This window comes from Podarcis gaigeae, assembly GCF_964106915.1.
Source record: "Podarcis gaigeae genome assembly, chromosome: 6".
Lineage (NCBI taxonomy): Eukaryota > Metazoa > Chordata > Lepidosauria > Squamata > Lacertidae > Podarcis > Podarcis gaigeae.
The window spans coordinates 91,523,191-91,547,338 of record NC_139682.1 but is presented as its reverse complement, the minus strand read 5'-3'; the positions used below and the strand labels follow the sequence as shown (position 1 = coordinate 91,547,338).

General features: G+C 45.4%; 1 protein-coding gene across 1 annotated transcript in view; it reads left to right on the top strand.

Moving 5' to 3' along the window:
• CACNA1E (calcium voltage-gated channel subunit alpha1 E) overlaps positions 1–24,148 on the top strand; it is a 360,381-nt gene that overhangs the window by 112,309 nt on the left and 223,924 nt on the right. Inside the window, exons 5-7 of the mRNA XM_083745793.1 lie at positions 18,228–18,331; positions 20,720–20,872; positions 23,901–24,082. Coding sequence (XP_083601919.1) covers positions 18,228–18,331; positions 20,720–20,872; positions 23,901–24,082 — 439 coding nt within the window. The remainder of the gene's footprint in view (positions 1–18,227; positions 18,332–20,719; positions 20,873–23,900; positions 24,083–24,148) is intronic.

Below are 24,148 nucleotides of genomic sequence, written 5' to 3'. Positions count from 1 at the left end.
AGAGTCTGGCAGCAGCCCAGAGATTCACGAAGCAGTTGTGTGGATACTTTTTCATAAGCTCCGAGAGTCCTTAATCCACCTTGTTAATGGTTGGTTTGCATCTTGAATCCATATATGCTGTAGAGGATATGCTCTCTAAATTCCAACATTCTGCTCAGCATCATTTCAGATTTGTCTCTGTGTTTTCCCCCTCCTTGCCCTCTCCCGTATTTCATTTTGACGTATTTTGATGTATTTTGCTCAAGTTGGCGGAGGTTGTTTTTTTTAAACCACTCTTTTTCACACTGCAAATGTTTTAACATGGCAAAGATGAAAATAGTCAGAAGAACTTGTGAGATTGTGATTTCAGTGTCGAATTTCCCCCCCTCTTGAAGTAGACTGAGATTGTAGGAAACAGAGACCCAAATGCTAGTTGAATGAAAAGAAAAATATTTCATCAATAAATTACAGCTCTGTAGACATATAAATATGCTAAGTTCAGGCACTGATCCAGTGCCATCTTGTTATGCTAACCAAACTGCTTTGATCTAGGGAAAATATTTAAACAGGGCTTGTGTATGCTATAATTTGATGAGAGTGCAGAAAAGGTGCAGATTCTGGTACTGGGTTTGGTGTAGGCTTCATTCCTTATATTCTCCTTCCTTTATTTTAAAGCTATTATTTCTAACCTATTTTAGCTCAAAGAAGCTGTTGAAATCTCAGAAGTCAGAGGGTGGTGGCTACATATTCCTTTGGTGGCTTCTAATATTACCAGCACCACTTTCTTCAAAGCATAACTAGAAATGTGCAAAATATGAAAACTGAGGAAGATTATGCAAAATAAGAAATTGGGCAGATTTGCATAATTTATGCACTTAATTGTGGGGTGGTGGTGGTGCAGAATATGGATTTCCAGACATAGATGCAGATTTAAACTTTTTAGTGCTGAGTATGCACAAACCTGTATTTAAACTTCAGGTACACACACACACATATATGGACGCAGGTGGCGCTGTGGGTTAAACCACAGAGCCTAAGACTTGCCGATCGGAAGGTCAGCGGTTCGAATCCCTGCGACGGAGTGAGCTCCTATTGCTCGGTCCCTGCTCCTGCCAACCTAGCAGTTTGAAAGCACATCAAAGTGCAAGTAGATAAATAGGTACCTCTCCGGTGGGAAGATAAACGGCGTTTCCGTGCACTGCTCTGGTTAGCCAGAAGCGGCTTAGTCATGCTGGCCACATGTCCTGGAAGCTGTACACCGGCTCCCATGGCCAATAAAGCGAAATGAGCATCCCAACCCCAGAGTCGATCACGGCTGGACCTCATGGTCAGGGGTCCCTTTACATACATACATACATACATACATACATACATACATACATACATACGTGTGTGTGTGTGTGTGTGCGTGCCAGCATTCTCTATGGAGAATTTAAGAGCACTTATGATGATGCCACATGTAACTAAAAGGTGCAGTGAGTAAGACACGAATCAGCCTTGATAGTGGGCAGATTGCTGAGCCTCCTGAAGGTGCTAATTATAATTCCCAGCAACCTTAACAAGCCACAGTACCCCAAAATTCTTGTTAGCTCCTAATTGACTTTAAAGGTAAAGTGTTTATGCCGCCTTCGTCACTGGACTAAGTGTTGAGCACGCTGCTTTATGGAAGTGAGTCGTGGGCAACTTACGCCCTCCAGGAGCCATGCCTCAATGCCTTCCACGTGCACTGTGTCAGGGAGATTTGGGGCAGAATCTCAAACAATGATGTGCTCTCCCAAGCAGGGCCGTCTTACCCATAGAGACTAGTGGCGCAGGGCGCCAGGGCAACAAGTTCTGGAGGGTGCCAGGGAAGAGGCAGAGGCTGGAAGCGGCACCTCCCAGTATCCCAGTTTGCTGCCCTCGCTCGCCTCCACCATGCACCGCAAAGCAGCACCACACCCAGAGCCTCCGCCTGCCGTGGCCACTGTGGCACAAAGTGCCCAGCTGAGCCAGGAGGCGCCACGTCCAGCCTCTGCCTCTTCCCCGCTGGAGAAGCTGTCCTCCAGCCACTGCCTGCCTCCTCCAGCCCCACCAGCAGCGCCGTCCTCCCTAAAAAACTCTGGAAAACAGGGGGTGGGGGCCCCCGGAAGGGGGCTTTGCACCATGGGGCTGGATATGTTTAAGACAGCCCTGCTCCCAAGCACAGATCCACAGCATGTTTGTATTCCTGTCTCAGTGACATCTACACTGGCTTGGTTATGTCTACAGAATGGGAGATGTCAGGCCTTTCTGCCAGGTGAAGGGTTGCAGTCCTGTAGACATGCAAGTTTTTTTGTGGTGTCCACAAAATGCCGGCCCATCACACACACACACACACACACACACACACACCTATTTAGTCTGGGTTTTCTCTTTCAGGGGAAGATCAGAAAACTTAAGACCTGTTGCAGACGACCTGTTTGCAGATTAAGCACCCTCTCTGAGGCTTAAGTTTTGTTCTTCACAACCTTTTCATGGTACCCCATCGTTCATTGTTCAAGCTGAAGTTTTATGGGGTCAGCTTTCCTTTTCTCAGACTCAATGAATAGGGAAAGCATGAAAACCTTAAGGTGGAGGGAGTATATTTTCCTTTCTGACTTGAGGGCTTTTGCCATTCATTCCACCAGCACGGACCAGCCAGGCGTTTCCTTCTCACCCCTGCTGGATTTCATTCTGTCCCATCAGGATCTGAGCGCCACCTTTCAGCTCTCAGACTCTGCCCCAAGGCTCTATATAGGCCTGGTAGCCCTGACTTTTGGACCCCACTCTGCTTCCTTGAATGGCATCGGAAAACTGCCAACTCTCTCATTCCCACCTCCACCCCCCGTGCCTTTGCTTTAAGGCTGTAGTTACCATTCAAGGGAAGAGGTGAGATTTGCAGAATTAGAGACAGTGGTTGGTGACATTAGAACCAATTAAGCAAAGCACATCTTCTTAGAGCTCTGGGCATCTTTGACTTAATTAGACCCCCAGGTCAGCAAGCACTGAAGCTTGTGCCCAGTTGAGATCAATGGAACTCCGTTTGTGCCTAAGTAGGGCACATGCGCTGCTCATTTGCACACCAACTGTGCTGTGGCATCAGAGGGAAGCTATCAGTGCTGATGATGACTACCAGTGTCTTTAAAAAAGGACATCTGGATCTACCTTCACCCCAGATTCAACCATCCCCACCAACATTTCACAGAAGGAAAGGGAGACACATTGATGAACAGAAAGTTTCTTGTTGTTGTTGTTGTTGTTCTTTTTCTTCTTCTTCTTCTTCTTCTTCGATCACTCATAGCCAAGTAAGATTGTCTTCCATAAACATGGTTTTAACAATGAGTCTATAAGTGACTGTGAAGGCCCATTCTGGATCCACACGTCCTTCCACAGTGGGGACATTGGTTCCTGGGCAGGAGTTAATCACCGTGTGGATTTGCCAAGCGTGCCTTCCTCTTAGCACTCCTGTTCTCACACCCAAGACTACACTGTTACAGCAGCTGGTGGCAACCTGGTGTCCTTCAGGTGTACCATGCTACAACTCCCAACACCCTCTGCCAGGCCAAAACATCTGCAGGGGGTGTATGTCAGGCTGGCAGAGACTCCCCTAAGTTGTGCATTTCTGAAAGGATTCTGAGTAAATAATTTCCTCTCTTAAATTTAAGAATTACAGAATGTTGAATCTCACAGGGGATCTGGTTATGCTTAATTATAGAGCAGGCTGAGTTACAGCTAGCTCACATACAGTCAGCAAGATTTACTCTGGCCTCTTGCAGATGACCTGTTTATTGAGCATTCATCTGGATAGCGTTCGTAAGTATGGAAGGTGCTTCACATACATTATCCTTTTGTAATCGTCTGACAGACCAGCAAAGAAAGTCAGTATTATTATCCCAATATTGCTGAGAGAGAGTCGCATGTGCACAACCACTTTTTTTGAGTTCACGATTACATAGGCGAGATTTGATCCAGGGATTTGTTGAGTCATAGCTCAGTTCATCAGCACTGCATTGCACCAGCTCAAATTCAAAATTCAAACTCATATTCTGAACTTGAAATGTTACCTCCAAAACATGAGTCCTTTTTAGTGCCGTCCGATATGTCTTATTGGAAGTAGGTCCCATTGAGTTCCATACGCTTTATTCCCAACAGGATTTGTAGGCTTCAAACATGACTGCTCATAAGCTTCCAGCTGCCAAATGTGCTCTACACCATCTTTCCAATGTTGTCAGATGACATTGCAGGCCAACTCTCAAATACTTTTAGCTGTTAAAACGATTGCTTATCAGCTATCAGATAGTGACATAAAATACAAGGGGATGTGAAATACAGGTATCAAATACGCTGGAAGCGGCTAACAAATATTATGAGCATTCAGAGAACAACTGGAGAATATTTTAGAGATGAACCAAAGATTCTTTAGAGCAACATTTTTCTGAATTCATGAGGTGGCGATGAAAGAGGGAAGTGAAAACCGCTGCCTAGTTGTGAGGAACTCTTAGCATTTTCGAGCAAAGAGCTCGCTGGGAGCGCTGGCTGTGTTTTTCTCTCTTAAGCGTTGATCCACCATGGCAAACAGTGCCAAAGTTCCAAATCCTGGGAGTCACCACATCCCCCTGTGTTGCCTGTTCAAATGATGGCTGCTGCATCAAGTAGTGACATTCTAGGGATGGCGGAAAAGAAAGGTGGGGATCTCAGGAGTCGTCACCTGGTACTCGATCTCAGAAGTAAAAGGCAAATTCTGTGATCCATGACATGATAACTACTGATGATAATAACCACTAATAGCCCAATCCCAGGCACAGTTAGGTACGCCAGTTCCCCTGAAAACAATGGCTTAAGTGCCACTAACCCGACATCGAACCAGGCCGCCAGTCTTGGCTGTGTGCCTATCTGACACAGTCTCTCTCTATAATCCGGTGTGTCATATAATTAAAGATTGTGGGAGGTAGGAAGGAGAGCCAAAGAGGCCCTTGAATACAAAAATCCTATTTGGAAGCTATTTGGACTGACGCCAGAGGTGGCAAATATCCAGTTCACCTCCCTGTGCAGCCTGATCCTGGTGTTTCCCTTCTCGGGATTGTTCTCATTTGTTTGTTACTCAGGTGGTGGTTTCATTTTTGTTTTTGAAAATCCGAACGTGGAAATGATTTGTTGGGGACAGGAGAAATCCTAACTGGCTGGTATAGGCACGGATATGAGAGTTTTAGGAGCCGTCATGCAGCGGAAGAATCATTATGGGACGGAACATCTCAGGATATGGGTCGTGTGTTATGATGACTGGATGTTCCCATTTGATGTTTGGGAAAAACCTAACCACTCCCTGCACATGGAAATCCTCCAAGTCAAACATGTTTTCTTTGGAAGTGGAGGAATCTTCCAAATGACTTGGGTTGAAGATACCTTAAGAAACAACTTCCTCCCATAATTATCTCTCGAGATTCACTGAAGTTGTTTTCTCAGGCTTCGTTTTGCTAGGATGGTAAATCGGGTCTTCCCTAAAAGAGGGCACGTGTTGCGGTGAGACCTGGAGACCGACCTCCTGTGTTGTGGGTGGGTTGGATTCATTAGCCACAAAACCCGATTGGTAGGTCCCTCATTGTTGGGTTCAATCTGGCCAATGGGGCACAGTCTAAATGGATCGAGGGACCTATTTATGCCCATGCACGTGACTCAGAGCTTCCTCTTTCAGCTTGGGCATTCGGAACACCTGCCCACCTCTCCCTAATTTTAGGGCATTGTGTGCTTGACCTTGCTATGCCGTTGTGTGTCGTCTATTGTTGGGACAGGGGCACGGCAGGAATTTTCCCCACTTGGCTGATTGGCTGTTGCCATTTGGGTTTCGCCTGTCGCGTAGCAAATCGCCACAACTTGTAAGGCTGTGGATAGGCACTGGCTCAGGTGATAGGGATGGGTGAATGCACTTGTCATCCCTATGTGAAGAGTATTTCATTAAAGGAATCCAGGGACTCAGCTGGTTTGGTCAACCCCCGAGAAGGGGTTGTGCCCATGCCTGAGTCCAGGGGGACATCTGGGTGGTGAACATAGTCTGTTCCCAGCTTTTCGCCTACCCAGGTGTTCACCCTTGGCTGACCTATGCTGGTGCCCTGGGTCAGCGCTGCCTGCAAGCGTCCAGGTTTCTTATTCCTTACCAATTTTCTCATACTCCATCAATCCATCTTTGAAAGAGGACTTCTTCTGGGTCTGCATCCACATGGATTGCTTCTCTATAATCTTTTCCCCAGCCCACTCCTCTCCATATTTTGTGACATGCATAATCCACCCACCACAAAGAGTCACACTTTATTGTATTAATCATCATCAGCTTTTATCTGCTCTTAGCTCAATTGTATCCTATTCTGTAGCTGGATTGTGAACAAAATCACTTCTGACATTGTTTCGAAATTATCCTTCTTAGCTGTATTTATAAGTGTGGCTCAAAACACAGGTTCCAAGGCCGGGCCTTTAATTGGTTTCTAGTTAAATGGGAAAGGACTGTGTGGGGCAGGCTTCAGATTTGAACCTTTTCCCAAGGACTGTGGGCCATCTATGCTGACAACAAAACAATTGTTTCTCAGCCAGCTACATCTAAAATTACTCATGTTTTTTTCAAATGAAAGTGTATTGGCCTTCCTGACTTGCTAATACATGGAAATGCCTGAGACATTTCTCAGGTCCTGTGCTCTCAGTTTCTGTTCTACATTACAAGCATCAGTCTGCTGCATGGTTTCGCTCTCCAAAACCAAAGAAAACATTTTGTAATAAAGTTGCTTTTGTTATACATCCTGTGCATCCTTCTCTTCATGATACTTCATGACACTTCTCATAGAAGTGTGCATAAACTGGCCACCTTTCTTTCTGGAAAAAAGGCACCCATAGGACCCCTGTCTGGAATGTGTGGCCTGTTGAGGGGAGTGCTATGCTGCCCCTTGCCCACCTCCCTTGCCCACTGTTGGGGGTTGGCAATGGTACAGGACAAATCCCCCTGCAACAAATCCTCCTGGCCAAGGACCTGGCTTTCTGCATGTAAAGGAAATGTAGGGTTGCCATACATCCAGGAATTTCTCAGTGTCCTCAATGCAGGGTCCTAATGCCCATCCGGGAGTATTTTACATTTTAAAGCAAATGTCCTGGATTTAGGATTTAAATTTGTGTGTGTGTGCATGCAGGCAGCTCTGGTTCTGGCTCTGGCATGGGCAACCCGGGCTCTGGCTCTGGTGTGGCAGCTCTGGTTCAGGCTCTGGCGTGGGCAACCCGGGCTCTGGCTCTGGTGTGGGCGGTTTGGGCTCAGCGTCAGCAGAGGGGCTATTGGGTGATTGCTCAACAAGTTTTTGTGCCTGGATTTTCCCCTCTTGCAACATGGCATCCCTAGGAAATGTCTCTATGCATGCTTTAAGTATCTGTGGTCTTTCCAAGGGGCAACCTTGGCTTAGTGTAAACTCATGAGCTCCTGGAAATGGGCTCGTGGGCACTTCGCTCTTTCCTGAGCCTTTTCGTTACTGTGTTGTAGCTTAGCACCTAGCCCAAACCCAGCTTTGCAGTTCAGCTCTCCCAAGCTAACCAAGGGGCAAAAATCAAGAGCAAACCTTGGTTAGAGCTCATGGTTAGTCTGGAGAGGGCTAAATCAGGAGCCCATGTTCAGCCAACTTTTTAAGTCACACCTTGGTTTAGCATGGTGCAACAGCAAAAGGAACTGGTGAGGAGCAAACCGGCTGTGAGCCTGGCTGCTCATCTGTTTGTGCTAAACCACACCTTGGTTTAGTGTGCCAGGTGAACCAGGAATATGCAAATGTAACATTAGCATTATAGTTCCGAACATCAAGGAAAAGGGATTACAACTTGGTAAATTTATTTTCATGGCAGAAATATTTGTGGTAGAAAGTATAAAGTTGCCAACAGGTGGCAAGTGGCTTCAGGGACATCATTTAGGGAGGGATGTAGGGTAAGGTTACCAGACGTCCCCGTTTCCTGGGGACAGTCCCTGGATTTACAAAAATCCATCTATTTAGTAGGAAGTTGAAAAGTGTCCCCGGATTCATTGGAAAAAAAACTGGTAACCTTAATCTAGGGCAGTTGTTTCCACCTGGATGACCACGTACAATGGATTTTTGTCAGAATCACATTTGTGTCTGGTTGTTGTGAAATAACCACAAGAACGCTTTAAAAAATACACTTGTTTTGCCGTTTCATTTTGATCAGCCGTGTTAATTTGTGGTTATTGATATTATCAGCTTCACACTTTCAAGCATAGCTTTATGACCATGAAGGTTAGAAACTTGCTGAACAAATTTTTGGAAGCTGTATTTGCAAGTCAAATGCCACAGTTTGTGGCTGTCTGGGACTCCCATAGATTTAGAGCACACTGCACACAAACACACACACACACACACACACACAGAGAGAGAGAGAGCCCTGCTTATATGGAGCTTTTGGAAAGCGTTTTCAGCAAAGGCCAAACGACAAGAACCTCAGCCGCAGTCAACTTTCTGGTTAACCTAATGATGGATGGACTAACTATACCTTTCCATTTGCCCCTTTCAAATTTGTCATAATAAACAGGAGGAGGAGAGGGGGAACAAATCTGTTGCCACAGCTTCTTCGGTTGATGTGAAAGAGTTTCTCCTGTCTCGGTATCCAAGGAAACGGAACTCTTGTTTCTGAACGAGCCAGATTTTTATCCAACTGTATACTGCGGAGAGGGAAATAATAATAAGAAGAAATAAAGGTGGTTAATTGCCCAGCAAGGGAGACATAGCCAAGAGCTGTGCTGGCCTGTAATTAGGTGAATTAGTAGAACAATGACCCAATTTTCTCTGGTTTCTGGACGGCTGCGCAAAACTCAGAAAGGCTGCTTCCTATCTCTGCCTGACTCTGCTGGTGTCTGCGCTCTTTTCTTTTTGAATCTGGCAGATGTGACTTCCCTACATTTCTCATAAGCACCCTGTTTGGCAGAATGTCACCATGTCATATGACACCTGGAAGCCTACATTGCATCCATGGTCTAGAAGGTCTTCCAGGGCAGGGAAATCTGCAGTTCTTGGTCAACTGCATTGCACTCTGGGTGTATCCAGACCAGTCAGTATTTTGTGGAAGGAATTCAAGCGCGTACTAGAATTTTAGGTAAAGGTAAAGGGACCCCTGACCATTAGGTCCAGTTGTGACTGACTCTGGGGTGCGGCGCTCATCTAGCTTTCTTGGCCAAGGGAGCCGGCGTACAGCTTCCGGGTCATGTGGCCAGCATGACTAAGCCGCTTCTGGCAAACCAGAGCAGTGCATGGAAATGCCGTTTACCTTCCCGCCGGAGCGGTACCTATTTATCTACTTGCACTTTGATGTGCTTTCGAACTGCTAGGTTGGGAGGAACTAGAATTTTAGGTTTGTTCAATCAAAGGGCATCAACACGCTCTGCACAATAAATCCACTTATTTAAATAGCAGATTTTTAATTTTTTTTGCAGTTTGGAAAGTGATGAGAAAATGCATTGAAAAGTGTGGGGTGAATGATTAGTGGGAAGAATCGTGAGCACCCTGCAAGCAAGTCAGGATGAATGCTCATTGTCATTGTTGTTGTTGTTTAGTCATTTAGTCGTGTCCGACTCTTCGTGACCCCAGGGACCAGAGCACGCCAGGCACTCCTGTCTTCCACTGCCTCCAGCGTCATAACTTTTATATGCCTGTTGTCTTTGTCCATGGAGTTTTCTTGGCAGGGATACTGGAGTGGCTTGCCGGTTCCTCCTCCAGGTGGATCACGTTTGGTCCAAACTCTCCACTATGACCTGTTCATCTTGGGTGCCCTCCTCGGCATCGTTCATAGCTTCTCTGAGTTATTCAAGCCCCTTCGCCACGGCAATGAAGGGGGTTCATTGTCATATATCTAAGCAAATCAGAACAAGATGTTCAATAAAGACAGGGAGCAGTCTAAACTCTGTGTAAGCTTTGTGCAAGCAAACTGAGATAATGCTGACTTCTAAGGTTGTCCAGAGGAACTGCCTCTGTAGGTAGTCCTGCCCTTATAAAGCATTCAGAAGCTTCTGCTGGTGCAGAACATCAGAAAAAGACCGCATACACATCCCTCCAGAGCATTTTATGCGAGTGATCCAGCATTCATACTATCTCTCTGTTGTCTTAGAGGCAGTGGCGGATTTACGTATAAGCTAAACAATCTATAGCTTAGGGCCCCACTCTCTTGGGAGCCCCCCGAAAAATTAAAGGAAAAAACACACTGGATGTACATTTCCAAAATATAAGATAAAAAACAAATAAAATAAAACCGACATTCAGCAACAGTGTTTGTGTGTTGTATAGGCTCCTATGGTGTAAGTAATGGGCCTTGCCTGCTCCCTAAAATATCACTGGTTTGCTCATTTCTATATACTAAAATATCACTGGTTTGCTCATTTCTTGGTTCTCAAACATAATCCGTTCGGAAGTCTGCTCCAAAACCAAAGCGTTCCAAAACCAAGGCACACTTTCCCATAGAAAGTAATGCAAAACTGATTAATCAGTTCCAGACTTTTAAAAACAACCCCCAAAACATTGTATTTCACTATTAATATACTTCTTCTTAATTGTATTTCAGTTCAACAATTAATTTTTATAAAATACATATTTTGTTATGTGGAAATGGTTTTAGATACCTATTAGGTCCATAAATTACCATGTAGCATATTTTCAACACAAAAACCAGCAACAATTTGTTGTTGACAAAAGACAGCTGGACATATAAAGGGCCCCATTACCTTCAGTAGCTCAGGGCCTCATCAAACCTAAATCGGCCCTGCTTGGAGGCACAGTTCAAGATGCTTGAGTCCAGACACAGACACATTTAGGGTTCAATACATAGTGGTGGTTCCAGGGAACTGCCATCGGCTCAGGGGGGGAGAGGGGAAAAGCCAGATGGATTACAGAGAGCCCCCAAAGATCATGGGAAGCAGCTCCTCCTCAGCGGAGGAGAGTAACCACGCCTCCAGTGGAGAGGAGCTTCAGGGCTCGGAGGAGGCGAGGCGGTGCCAGGACACCTTGCCTGGGCAAAGCGGGGAGAAGAGAGGTCCTCTGTTACCCATGCCCTCCTTGCGCAGTAAGCTTTCGTGCGGAGAGGGGAGGCGCAGACTGGGCGTCAAGAAACTACTTTGCTGGGGAAGGCTTAAGGACCTCCCACTCACAGATTCTGCCAGTGAATGATCCAGCCACGGGAGAGTGGCGCTCTGGACAGATAAAGTTTATTTTGGCATCAAAAGCAAGGCTTCACAGCCGAGCAGGGAGGTATATTTGCCTGCTTGCTCTCAAGCAACCCCTTGGAACCCTAACAGGTGGCTTTAGAGGTGAAATGAAAAATGATATATGCTCTTGTTCCCATGTCATCCCGTACTGTGTGTGTGTGTGTGTGTGTGTGTGTGTGTGTGTGAGAGAGAGAGAGAGAGAGAGAGAGAGGGTGTTTACACTCTACCCTGTTTCTACAGATATTACTGGCCTTTTATCTGTGGCTTATCTTCCCTGCCCCCTCCTCTGAATGAGCTTCACTCTCTGGGACCTGTTTGCCAACCTGGCAGAGCATGGTCCTCATCACAGCTGTTGTGACTTCTGCCCACTTCCCTTTTGCTAAACTCCTCCTGGCGGATCACTGCAGCTTGTTTACTGGCTTGCGACGTTGATGTCTTAAAGGAGCATGCACCTTCTGATTTGAAGAATATTAATCTTGAGAAGTTGTCACTTGTTACCTGGGGAGAGACTTCTGCCTTCCCGGGGCTGTCTCCACGTTGGATTGATTGTGCCCTGCGGGAAGATTAAATTGATGCCATAAAGAAAAGTAGCAATTTTGAAGAGCAACGTCTCGACTGGTTTGGGAGCCTAGGATATAATTACACAGGATGGCAAATGGACTGGCACAACTCTGTAGTAGCTTGGTGGTGGAAGGCTACTGTAATTGAGTATACCTGGTCCACAGAATTGGGTTTCTTACTCTTGTTCCACTTGGTGTCCCTTAATGACCCTCAGCGAAATTGTCATCTGCACATTCTACTCTCCCCTGAATACTCTGACCTTTGAAGCAGAGGATCTGTATGTTGAATGGTCTCTGTAAAATGTGAAGGTTCATTATTGTTTCACAAGTTGTGTATGTCTTTAAGGGCCAGGGCCAGGGCAAATAATGAGACCCAGTCTTACAGCTGTGAAACATAGCAAGTGCTGCTAGGTTGTGTTCATTAAGCTGTGTCAGCATTTGGGCATAGTATATAAGGAGCAGCACCTAGCTCTCTCATCACCCTGGGGGATGGGTTGGTGGTTGGGCCATGTTTGTTGTTGTTATCTTTAGTGTAAAAGGAGTTTTTGTTTTGTTATTAAAACCTTGTTAAAGTTATTTTTGAGTTCCTTGTTATGCATGGTCTCCCCAGCAAGCTCTCTGCAGCGCTACTAAACTACAAATAGCCAACAGTTCAGTGCAGAGGAATGAGATACACATGTTCTGGAGCAATTCCAGAAGCCTGATTTAGCAAGGACCCGTTGCTTCAGCAGTTTTGCCATCCTCACTTCGCATGGTGCACTGAGGAGATCAGAAGCCATTTGAGAGATTCCTCACGTATATATATATCATAACATATTTTCTTACCTTATACAATGTTTTGGACTTCCATCAACCGCATCTGAAGATTTTTCAATCTTTATCACTTAATCTACATTTCTTCATTTCCCGATTACTTTTAATCGTCCTTAACTAATAACTCTCTTCTTAGTCTTCTGTGCAGTATTTCACATAATCCCCCTTACAAAACTTCTTGCAGTCCTACTAGCGTAATCTATTTATTACAATTGCTTTTCAGATAATTCAAATATTTACTCCAGTCCTCTGAGAATCTCTGGTCCTGCAGGTTTTGGATCCTTCCTGTCATCTTATCTAATTCTGCATAGTCCATTAATTTCGTCTGCCATTCTTCTTTTGTTGGTAATTCTTCCTGTTTCCATTTCTGTGCCAATAATATTCTTGCTGCCATTGTTGCATATAAAAACAATTTACTACCCTGTCTGTTAATATCCTCCCCTACAATGACAAGTAAAAATGCTTCTGCATTTTTTAAATAAATGTATATTTCAACATCTTTTCAGAGATTCCTCACGTTCTAGACCCCTCCTGTTTTGAGGTTAAAGGGGCCAACTGAGGGTGCCTTACTTAAGAGTCCCCAAAATTGGATGCTACAGTTTCTTCTCTGACAAAATGAGGGGCTGGGAGCTTCCCTAGGGCTCTCTCAGAAGATTTTCCACCAAATAGTGTGGGTTTTTAAAAAAGAAGATTTTTCAGGAAAAAGCATGCTTCCAAAACAAAATTAGCATTTTGGCAGTAGAATAATAGAATTGTAGAGTTGGAAGAGACCCTGAGGACCATATAGTCCAGCTCCCTGCAATGTAGGGATCTCAACTAAAGCATCCATGACAGATGGCAATCCAACCCCTGCTTAAAATCATCCAAGGAAGGTCCACCACCTTCCAAGAGAGTCCATTCCACTGTCAAACAGCTCTTACTGCCAGAAAATTCTTCCTGATGTTTAGTTGGAATCTCTTTTCTTGCAGCTTGAAGCCATTGGTTCGGGTTCTACCCTCCAGAGCAGGAGAAAACAAGTGTGGTCCATCTTCCATGTGACAGCCCTTGAGATAGTTGAAGATGGCGGTCACATCTCCTCTTGGTTTCCTCTTATCTAGGCTAAGCATACGCAGGTCCCTCATAAGCTTTGCTTTCCAAAACTTTGGTCACCCTTCTTTGTACAGGTTCCAGGACTCCTGTTGGATCTGGCCAAGGCAGAACAGAGCAGTGCTATTATCTCCCTTGATCTGGACACTATATGGAACACTAGTTTCTCTTAGGCGATTCTTGTTCATCAACATTGTATGACTCAAAAAGGGAGTCCAATTTCCCAGAGCCCTACAGCACAGTCCTATGCATATTTACTCAGACATAAATCTCCCTGCGATTTAGAAGGCCTTACTCAAGTGTGTTACTCAGACATACTTTTCTTCCAACATGCTTGAACTGTCTGCATAACATCTTTATAGCTTTTACATAACTACAGTGTCTCGTCATATAATTGGCTACGCACAAATTTGTTGCTATTAGCAAATGAATGAAAAGACTTTTTGCAAACACAACATTGCATATCTTTCCAACCACCATTCAGCATTAATTTTTGGAATAAAATAGACTTTCTCCACATCATTTCCAACAAACCCCATTACCTTTTTTTACATATATATCTACGGTAATTTACACTGGTTATATACCATTTATTCTTTTTTCCCTCTTAGCAAAGAATATAACATATATTGGTCTTAACACTAAAGACCCAACCTCCCGTCTATTCCATATTGCGATTTCATAATACTTATTGCCAATACACACTTTTATCATAATTAAACTTATTCTTAATATATCTAATTTCGTGTATCTACCTTGCAACTATTACTGAAGTTCCTCGAATGCTGCAACAGAATTTAAACTACTATATTTATTTTTCAGATATTCTTTGAAAACCTCCCATTTTGAAACAAATTCCTGTTTTGATTTATTTTTTATTTTTATTCTTTATTCTTTGTATACCATTTATTTAATAATCTTATCTTTAACTTCCCAGAGAGAAGCACTCTCAATAATGGAGTCCTCCTTCATTAGTTCTGTTTCTTAATCCTGCTCCCTTTTGATGTACTGACAAACCCACAAACACCTGTACAGTTTTGAAATCCAACCTTTATAATATATTACAGCTCAATCCTACACATTGTCTACTCAGAGTAAGACCTGTTGGGTTCAGTGGGATTTATTCCCTATTAATAATAATGATTGATTGATTGATTGATTAAATCCTTCACCCATAGATCTCAGGGCAGTTCACAAAAAAGATAAAAAAACACAAAATACATAATAAAAAACAATGACAATAATGCTGTGTGGGGATTGTTGTGCATGTAAAGGTATGTTCACCTGCAGCCCAAACACAGGTGCAAAAAGGACCCTCATCAAGTCCCTTTTTACCTTGTTAAAATGTGTGTGAACATGATGAAAATTCTCATTCGCAGATTTTATGAGTTTTCTTTGCTTAGCTTTACATGCAATTTTGCATATGTTACAAATTCTCCCCGATCAATAACATCTGAAAATGTGTCTAATCAGCAATCTGTTCTTGTATGCATTTCTCCCTTGATCTAAAATGAAGAATAAATAAAGAACTAATAGATAAACGTTGACACTGGAGAAATCCATGATCAACAAAGCAATCAACAAGTATTCAAGAAAGATTTCCATCTTCTCTGTATTATAAGTGAATTTCTGAATCAAATTTAGAGCTCCTCTTTGGAGGGAACAATCAAAGGGAAGTGAAAGAAAGAAAGAAAGAAAGAAAGAAAGAAAGAAAGAGGCTCGTTAAGAGTTGCAAAATTTTCCAGGTGGCTTCTGCACATTCCTACCATCTTTCAGCTGCAGAGTCCCCCTGCACATTAAGTAAGAGGGGTAAAGGAATGGACACGACAACTGAAAATGACCACAACTTTATGGATTCCAGATGTAGGTAAAGCCCTTTGCAACTTCGCCCACACCCTGACTGGATGAAAGACCATAGGATTCCGCCCAAGGCCTAAACCTCCAAGTTGTGACTAGTGGTATGGGGAAGACAAAACCTGCAGTTTAGGGGAACTTCCTTCCCAGCGCTGAATACAGCAATATTCAGAAAACCACAGCAGATCCCTGTAGGATGAAAAGGAAATGGTTAATGCAATAATCAACTATTAGGGAGGGAGGGTTCTGGGTGGGCGACGCTCCCTGCCGACTGGTGAGTGAAGCCAGCGACTCTCAGGGCTGCTCACCAAAACTACACCCCCTGGGACATCGCGAATTGGCCCATTTGAATGGATGGGTGTCAGGATGCTATCAGTGGCTTCCGGCTGGTTGCCAGGAACGTACAAAGACAAGCGAATGTTTCTTACTCTCCTCTTTTTATTCGGTACAATGGTACCTCTGGTTACGTACTTAATTCACTCCGGAGGTCCGTTCTTAACCTGAAACTGTTCTTAACCTGAAGCACCAATTTAGCTAATGGGGCCTCCCGCTGCCACCGCACTGCCGTTGCAACGTTCATCTCGCTTTACTGGCCAAGGGAGCCGGCGTACGGCTTCCGGGTCACGTGGCCAGCATGACTAAGCCGCTTCTGGAGAACCAGAGCAGCGCACAGAAACACCATTTACCTTCCCGCCGGAGCGGTACCTATTTATCTATTTGCAGTTTGAGGTGCTTTCAAACTGCGAGGTTGGCAGAAGGAGGGACCGAGCAACAGGAGCTCACCCCGTCGCAGGGATTTGAACTGGTGACCTTCTGATCGGCAAGTCCTAGGCTCTGTGGTTTAACCCACAGCGCCACCCGCGTAATGCAGTCATTAGGTGTACTATATAAATAGGTAGCCGTGTATATAAATAGGATTAGGGCTGACAATGTGTCAGTGGTATACATTCTGTGTTTGAGCAGCATAGGCAAAATAGCAAATCCCCGGCCCTAGGAAATTAAACAATATTAATGATATGTGTGTAGTAGAACTGAGTCGCAACTTATTAAACAAAATTTTCTCAGATAGCTTTTGCTATTTTTCTTGCCACCACCCAGCACCTGCCATTTTTCACCCACAATGCCCCAGAAGCTGTGCTTTTTTTCCTGGGGGTACGCATACCCCTAAACATTTTGTGAATCTAAGTTTGGCCTCCTCAAGGGGCAGTATTTCAATATGAGTAGGAAAATGAGAGTACCCCTAAACATTTTTTGAGGGGAAAAAAAACACTGTCCAGAAGGATGCTAGGTCAAAAGCCATGGGGAGGATGGAATGGGGAGTTTGTCTATAACAACACAGTTACTGCTACTGTCCCTTCCAGAACAGGAAGGAAGCAAAGGAACAGAATGGAAAAATGAAAAAGATGGCACTTTTGCCACTGCTAATGAGCCCCACCCCTGAGAAACTGTGGGGTGATTTCTCTCTCCCTAGAGAAATTTTGTGAATTTCTCTGCCCACAAATAAGATGGGGATTTTTTTTGAGGCTATTTGCGCACGGCTGCCTGTACCTTTTGACCTGCCTCAGAAACTCTATCGTGATGCCTGCCTGATAAAGGAAGTGAAAGTAGCAAGGGCACAGACACAAGGGCCATTTCAGTGGTGGCCCCACAATTGCAGGATGCGATTCTCTGGGCATCAGAACAGCTCCATCACTTTCAGGTTTGAAGCTAACCTTAGAGTCCCCTATCTTAGAGGCCTTTAGCAAACTTTAGCAGCTAATTAGTTGTGAGTGCCAAACCAATATCTCTGGCTGCTTTTGATAATTTTATATTTGTCAAAACTTGGTTTTGGCAGTGTTTTGAAATATTTTGAGGCTTCTGGAGTGTTCTAATAAGGTGCTAAATTGTGTTCTATTCTATGACACATGGCTCGCGAATTGCTCTGGGTTTGTTTGGTTTTCTTGAAAAGGAGGATGAGACTTTATGAATCAACTACATAAAACAAAACTCTAGGGCTCATAGCTTCCCAGCAGTTGTCCCCCCCACCCCTTGTTAAAATACAGAATTGAAAGTTGTACTTCCCACGGCTGCTTTTCAGGTTTTTTGGGTTTTTTAAGAGTGCAAAGAATGTGGTGTGCATTTGACCCTACATTTTAACAGTTGGGGAGACAGCAGAGGGAGTATACAGAGAGAAGGGGAAGAGAGAGGCCAGCCTAAAATATATTTTTTAAAAAATCATCATTATGGTCAGATGCAGTTACAATTGGTACTTAAGCTCTGCCTTGGCTCGGGATGAAGACAGGTAATGCCAGAGGCTTTGCGGAACAGGGGGAGCCCAGCCCTGTTTCTCTCTTTTCCTGGAGAGAGCTCTGAGGCCTGGGGGGGGGGCACACCGTCCATGCCCCTCATCTCCCAGTTCAAGTCCCCCGTCGTGCAGAGGAACCGGTTGAGCCTGTGAGTGTTGGTACGGATGCAAGGCTGGCTGGATCAGGCTGAGCTGGAAAATGTGAGTCTCGGCACCAGTGTGCATCTTTTAATTGCTGCTCAGCTTAAGGATGCTAAGTTTAGACTGAGAAATGGCTGTTGACTCACAGCGGAGGGTAAGGTGCACCAGTTCTGGCTGTCAGGTGCCTGGTGTGCGGAACGCCCCCTCCTGCAAGCAGGCAGGCAGGCAGGCAGGCAGGCATATGTGCATTGCCCGAGATCTATGTTTAGTAACTTTTCTTCTTGTTTGTCTCCAGCATCCTCGCCACAGCAGGGACCCATTTCAACACCCATGTGGACCTGAGGACGCTGCGGGCAGTGCGAGTGCTCAGACCCTTGAAGCTTGTCTCAGGCATTCCTAGTAAGCATCTGGTTTCTCCCCATCCCTCCCCCTCCCTTCCTCCCTCCCTCCCCCCTCCTGCTTCCTCGCTGAGCAGCATTGGTGTTTACAGCATGAATCCCTTCATATCCCGCTGTGCTGTTCGCAGAAGCACTTTGCGCAGCCAGGGGGAATTGCTGCAGGAGATGCTGCTCATGAAAGTCCCGGGTTCACACATTCTGGGATGTTGCATATGGGGCGATTGCTAACAACTGGGTTGCCAGTTCTCATGAACCTGAGCCCCTCAGAAGAGCCTGGTGGGCAGGAGCTTAGTGGTTGTGTGTGGAGGTCCCCAAGCCACCCCTCAAAATAATTCACACATCACACATAATTTTAGTTTAAGGTTTTTGGCAGAAAGGTTTGGGCCACAACTTTATTGAAATTACAAATTCTGTGAGTGGTTGCTTAGGCATTGGTTATGACTATCTGTCCTCCTGCCTGGGACAGAACTGACTATCTGAACTCCCTCGGAAGCAAGTGAAGGGATAACAATATTGGGGATCAGTTGAGCTGAGCGTCAGTCCCTCACCTCTCACCCAATCTGCTCCCCAAGGCTTGCCGGCCCTGGTCCCATTTCAGGGATTGGACGAAATCGTGGCAAGCCCCAGGATTCCTTTAACGGAATTCCCTTCCGCAATGCCATTGGAGGGGCAGGCCCAGCCTATCCTGACTCCTCCTCCACCAATTTTTATAACTAATGCCTGACCGCAACCTTACAAGTTGTGACGAATTGCTAAGTAGTAGGCAAAAACCAGATGGCACCAGCCAATCAGCCAAATGGCAAAATTCCTACTAGGCCCCTGCAGATGACCCCATAACAGGCAAAGCAAGGTCAACTGGAACACAGGGCGGGCGAGCGGGCGGGTGATCCGATTCACTCAGCGAAAAAGAAAGGAAAAAGGCTAATTGCTCCAATATTTAAAACCTTTGGTCCCACCCACCCAATTTGCAACATACAATCTGACCCAGCAACCCGGTCAACCAATCGTTGCTTCAGGCACTAACTATTTAACCTGCCTGGCAACAGAGGTTTGGCCTGGTAGACCCCACCCTAACCCGTGCTCTCATTTAGGGGAGAACATGCTATGCAGGAAATGTCGCCTGGCGGGCTAGAAAAATAATCCTGGCTGAAGATTAGGTGGGCTCCCACACTGCCTATGCCAACTAGTTCAGGGATGAAGTCTGAGAGACATGGGGGTGGAGCATACAGCAAACACACTTTATCAGGCCTGGCTCTGGAGATACCATGCTGAGAATGCTATCTTCGTTTGTCTGGAGTGTGCATATCATCACCTCATGAGCCCGGTGGTGTGTATTACCCTGTCAAGCGGCAAGAACTTCACCACGCCTTGATCCACTTCCTCAGAAATCTTGGAAAGCAGGGGAGTGCCACGCCTTAGTGGTCAAGACATTGCTACCAGCTCCAGTGGGCTGGGGGAAGTGAATACATGGGGGAGGCGGTTGCAGAAGCCAGCAAGTGAATGAGCAGGCTGGTGTTGTTTGCTGAACTCTCCATCTTCTGTTTAAAAAACACCGCTTGGTTGGGCTGAGGAGCCAGGTCAGAGTTTTCTTGGGCGTGCTTTGACTTCCATAATTTATAAAACCACCGCTGAGTCAGCAGTCTGCAAGACAACCTGAGGATTGTGACACTGCCTGGCTTGTTTGCACACGCATCTTTCTCTTGTGCAAATACCTTTGTTGCATGGCACATCCATTGCCTCCTGCATCCCATAAGATGCTCTGAAGGGTGGTTCTGGTGGACAGCCCTTCCTTTTGCTAATAATTGTCCCATTTCTACCAATTCTGTGATGTGTTTCCAGACCAGCACCTACTTTACTTTGCTTCCTTCGGGCTTTAGCACTGTGGTAGCCAGCTTTTCAGATAAGATTTTTTATAACCACTTCAGTCTTTGGGCTTATCCACACTTACCTTTTCCACTGCTCTTTCTGGGCAAGGTCTGCACTTTAAAGCTCTCTCCATCTGCACTTTAAAGCTCTGTCCCTGAGCACCCTTTATTTTTGCTCCGGAGCTTTTCCAGCAAAAAAAAATCCCACACTCTTTAAAGCTGGATTGAAGCAAATGGCAATACACAGAAAACCTGAACTTGGGGAAAGCTCTGGGGCAAAAGACATGGAGTTTTAAAGCATGGAACTATGCCTAGGAAGTGCAGGGCAAAGGAGAAGTGTAGATAAGCCTTATATTGACTTCTTCATATTGTAATGGCTCTTCTTCCCTCTTCTCCTTCTCCTTCTCCTTCCTTCCCTCCCTCCCTCCAAATCTCCTACTTGTAGGAGAGGAAAATTGTCCCGACCACATCTGCCAATGGTACTTCTATTTTTAATTGCATTCCCCCCCTTTCTCTTCATCAAGGTTTACAGATTGTGCTCAAATCCATCATGAAGGCCATGGTGCCTCTCCTGCAGATCGGTCTCCTCCTCTTCTTCGCCATCCTGATGTTTGCAATCATTGGCCTGGAGTTCTACAGCGGAAAGCTTCACCGGGCTTGCTACGTAAACAATTCAGGTAAGGAACGTCCCATATCCCCTCTCCTTTTCCAGCTTAGTTCTAGCCTTTGACTTCTCAAGTGCTGCCATGGCAAACATAGGAAACCATCAGGCAGTGGCGTAGCGTGGGGGGTGCAGGGGGGCCGGCCGCACCGGGCGCAACATCTGGGGGTTAGGGTTAGGGGGCGCAAATCCATGGGTTAGGGGGCGCAAATTACTTGCCTTGCCCCGGGTGCTGACAACCCATGCTACGCCACTGCCATCAGGGGCTTCCAGGGTGGCCACCATGGCACCGATTTGCCCCATGGGATGTGGCTCCTCCTCTGTTGCATCTTGGTGCCGCTGCTGGTGGGAGGCTGCTTTGATTTTCCTTTCCTACCACAACAGGAGGAGGAGGTGAAGGAGTTGGCCACTGGAGTTGCACCATGCTTGCCTCTGTGCTTTTTGGACATTGGGGGGGGAAGTGGCCCCAACCCCAAAAATGTTGCCGGGGGGCAAAAGGGCTTGGCCCCCAGGAGCTGGTGCCCCTTCCCCAGACCTCTCACCCTAAAAGGCTCAAGGAAGATAACAATAGAAAAATTCCCAGCAATAATAATAAAAATAATAACTTATTATTTATACCCCGCCCATCTGGCTGGGTTTCCCTAGCCACTCTGGACGGCTCCCAACAGAATATTAAATATACGATAAAAGATTAAACATTTAAAACTTCCCTAAACAGGGCTGCCTTCAAATGTCTACTAAAAGTCAGATAGTTGTTTATTTCCTTGACATCTGATGGGAGGGTGTTCAGCCACTGCTGAAAAGGTCCTCTGCCTGGTTCCCTGTAACCTCACTTTTCACAGTGAGGGAACTGCCAGAAGGCCCTCATAGCTGGACCTCAGCTGAATGATGGGGGTGGAGACGCTCCTTCAGGTATACTGGACCGAGGCCATTTAGGGCTTTAAAGGTCAGCACCAACACTTTGAATTGTGCTCGGAAACTTACTGGGAGCCAATGTAGGTCTTTCAAGACCGGTGTTATGTGGTCTAAGTGGCCGCTCCCAGACTCCAGTCTCACTGCTACATTCTGTGTTAGTTGAAGTTTCTGGGTCACCATCAAAGGTAGCCCCACGCAGAGCGCATTGCAGTAGTCCAAGTGGAAGATAATTGGAGCAAAACCAAATACAAGTTCATCAAATTGAAATCCTCACGGAAATATCCTTACTCTTTGTTGACCTCACCCTAAAACATATGCATGCACACACAGTTTGGAGTTTTATGCCAGATTTCCCAAGACCAAAAATGACTACACAGGAGAGGATTTTGCTGTGGGAGTTGTGGGTGTTCTGCAGCGAGGTGCATGGATGTTTGCAAGGCAGCCCGGTTAACTTCAGGACATAAACACTAACTGAATCATTTTGTGATGAAAGGGGAGGGGAGAAATGTAAAGATCCTGAGTTGTTGAAACATCTCCCCACCCAGCACCACCCAGTGGAAACCAGAATACTGTTGAAAACCAAATCACTGCCAGATGGCAGCTGTGGTTATAAGGTTTTGGGTTTCTAAGGCAAGGGGGTTATGAGAATGGATATTTTAAATGCATAGATTCAGAAGCATAAATCACTTACTTTGCAGAATCCCCCACATTTTGAGCAAGGTGTTTGTGTGTAATATAGAATTTGCAACACTCTAGTGCCCTGCTCAAATGTGGCAAAGAACCTGAACCCAAGGAGATGTTGGGTGAAGCTAGTTGGATAGTTGTTGGCTCAGCTCTCATTTGCACCCACTGAGTTCTTTGGGGAAAGTAACTGGAACACAATGGTGAGACCATGTGAGGAGGGTCAATACTTAGTCCCTCCCATAAGGAACTGGAAGTCTCTAGGAGCAATTGGGCAGTTTTAACCCACCCACCCCCAGAGTCCTCCTGGGTGCATTACAATTGGGGATAATGCACAATGAGAGCCAAATTCTGGTGCTGGGGAGGCCCAGCCTCCTACAGAGAGAGGATGCAGTGTGTATCCATGTGTGCTAACCACACAGAGATGCACTGTGCTCCCATGGAAATTCTTGCTGCAGGAAAGCTACAACGCCACAACATTTTTATGGGGCAAACCAAAGGTCACAGAGCTGTGAGCAAGTTTTTTTGAATTCCCTATAACTTTTCATCAGTTGTCCAATGAAACAAGAGGTGTAGGATGTGTGTGTGTGTGTGTGTGTGTGTGTGTGTGTGTGTGTGTGATGGCCCCTCCTTTTTGTTGTTTTATTCTGTATCTTGACGGAATGAAGAGTTCTGGAGAAGCTTGCCCACAGCACTCTAACATTTGGGTTGGATGTGGAACTGCAATGCCATGTGAGCGAGATGAATAAACACCCACCAATAAAAGATAATGGGAGAGGATTTACCCCAGCAAATTATTTGTCAAAATTACAAATACCCAAATACCCTTGCTAGATTCAACGTGCTGCCATCTGCCTTATTGCAGGGCAGATTCGAGGGTAAACCATACGTGGAACGAGTCTGTCCCTGCAGCTTGATGGAGGTAGAAACTGTCTCTCATGTCTTGTTACACTGCCGTTTCTATGGGGATATATGCTCTGTATTTATCACTTCTGTTATACAAAAATCTCCAAATGGGTCCGAACTTCAATGTCGAAAACTCCTGGTAGAGGACAAGGATCTAGAGATCACGCTAAGGGTGGCCAAATTCTGTGCAACTGCCATAAAACTTAGGGAACAAGTTGTGCTACCAAAATGATTAAGCTTTTAAATGACAATTTTAGAGTGATCAAGATTTAATATATATTTTTAACTGCTGCTGTATCTGTATTGTCTCTGTTATACCCAATTGCAATTCAATGTATTCCTCTTGTGTTTTATGATTTTCCTGATATTGTAAGTGAGCCGGAACTGGTCTGTGACCGTAATAATAAAATTCATTCATTCATTAGGGTTGGTTGCAATAAAGGTTATACAATACTGTGGATCTCCCCTGCTCTTGGGGACATTCCTTTTGCTTTCCATTGATTCACCTGTGTCCTATTGGTTTAACCTGTGTGTGATTTCAGGTGAATTGCAAGAGTTGGACCCGCCTCATCCCTGCGGGGTGCAGGGATGCCCTGCAGGTTATGAGTGCAGAGAGTGGATTGGTCCCAACGACGGGATCACTCAGTTTGACAACATCCTCTTTGCTGTGTTGACTGTCTTCCAGTGCATCACCATGGAAGGGTGGACTACAGTGCTGTACAATGTGAGTAAAACCTACAAGGAACGACTCTGAAGATAAATTAGATCTTCCACTTAATCTACATTATGA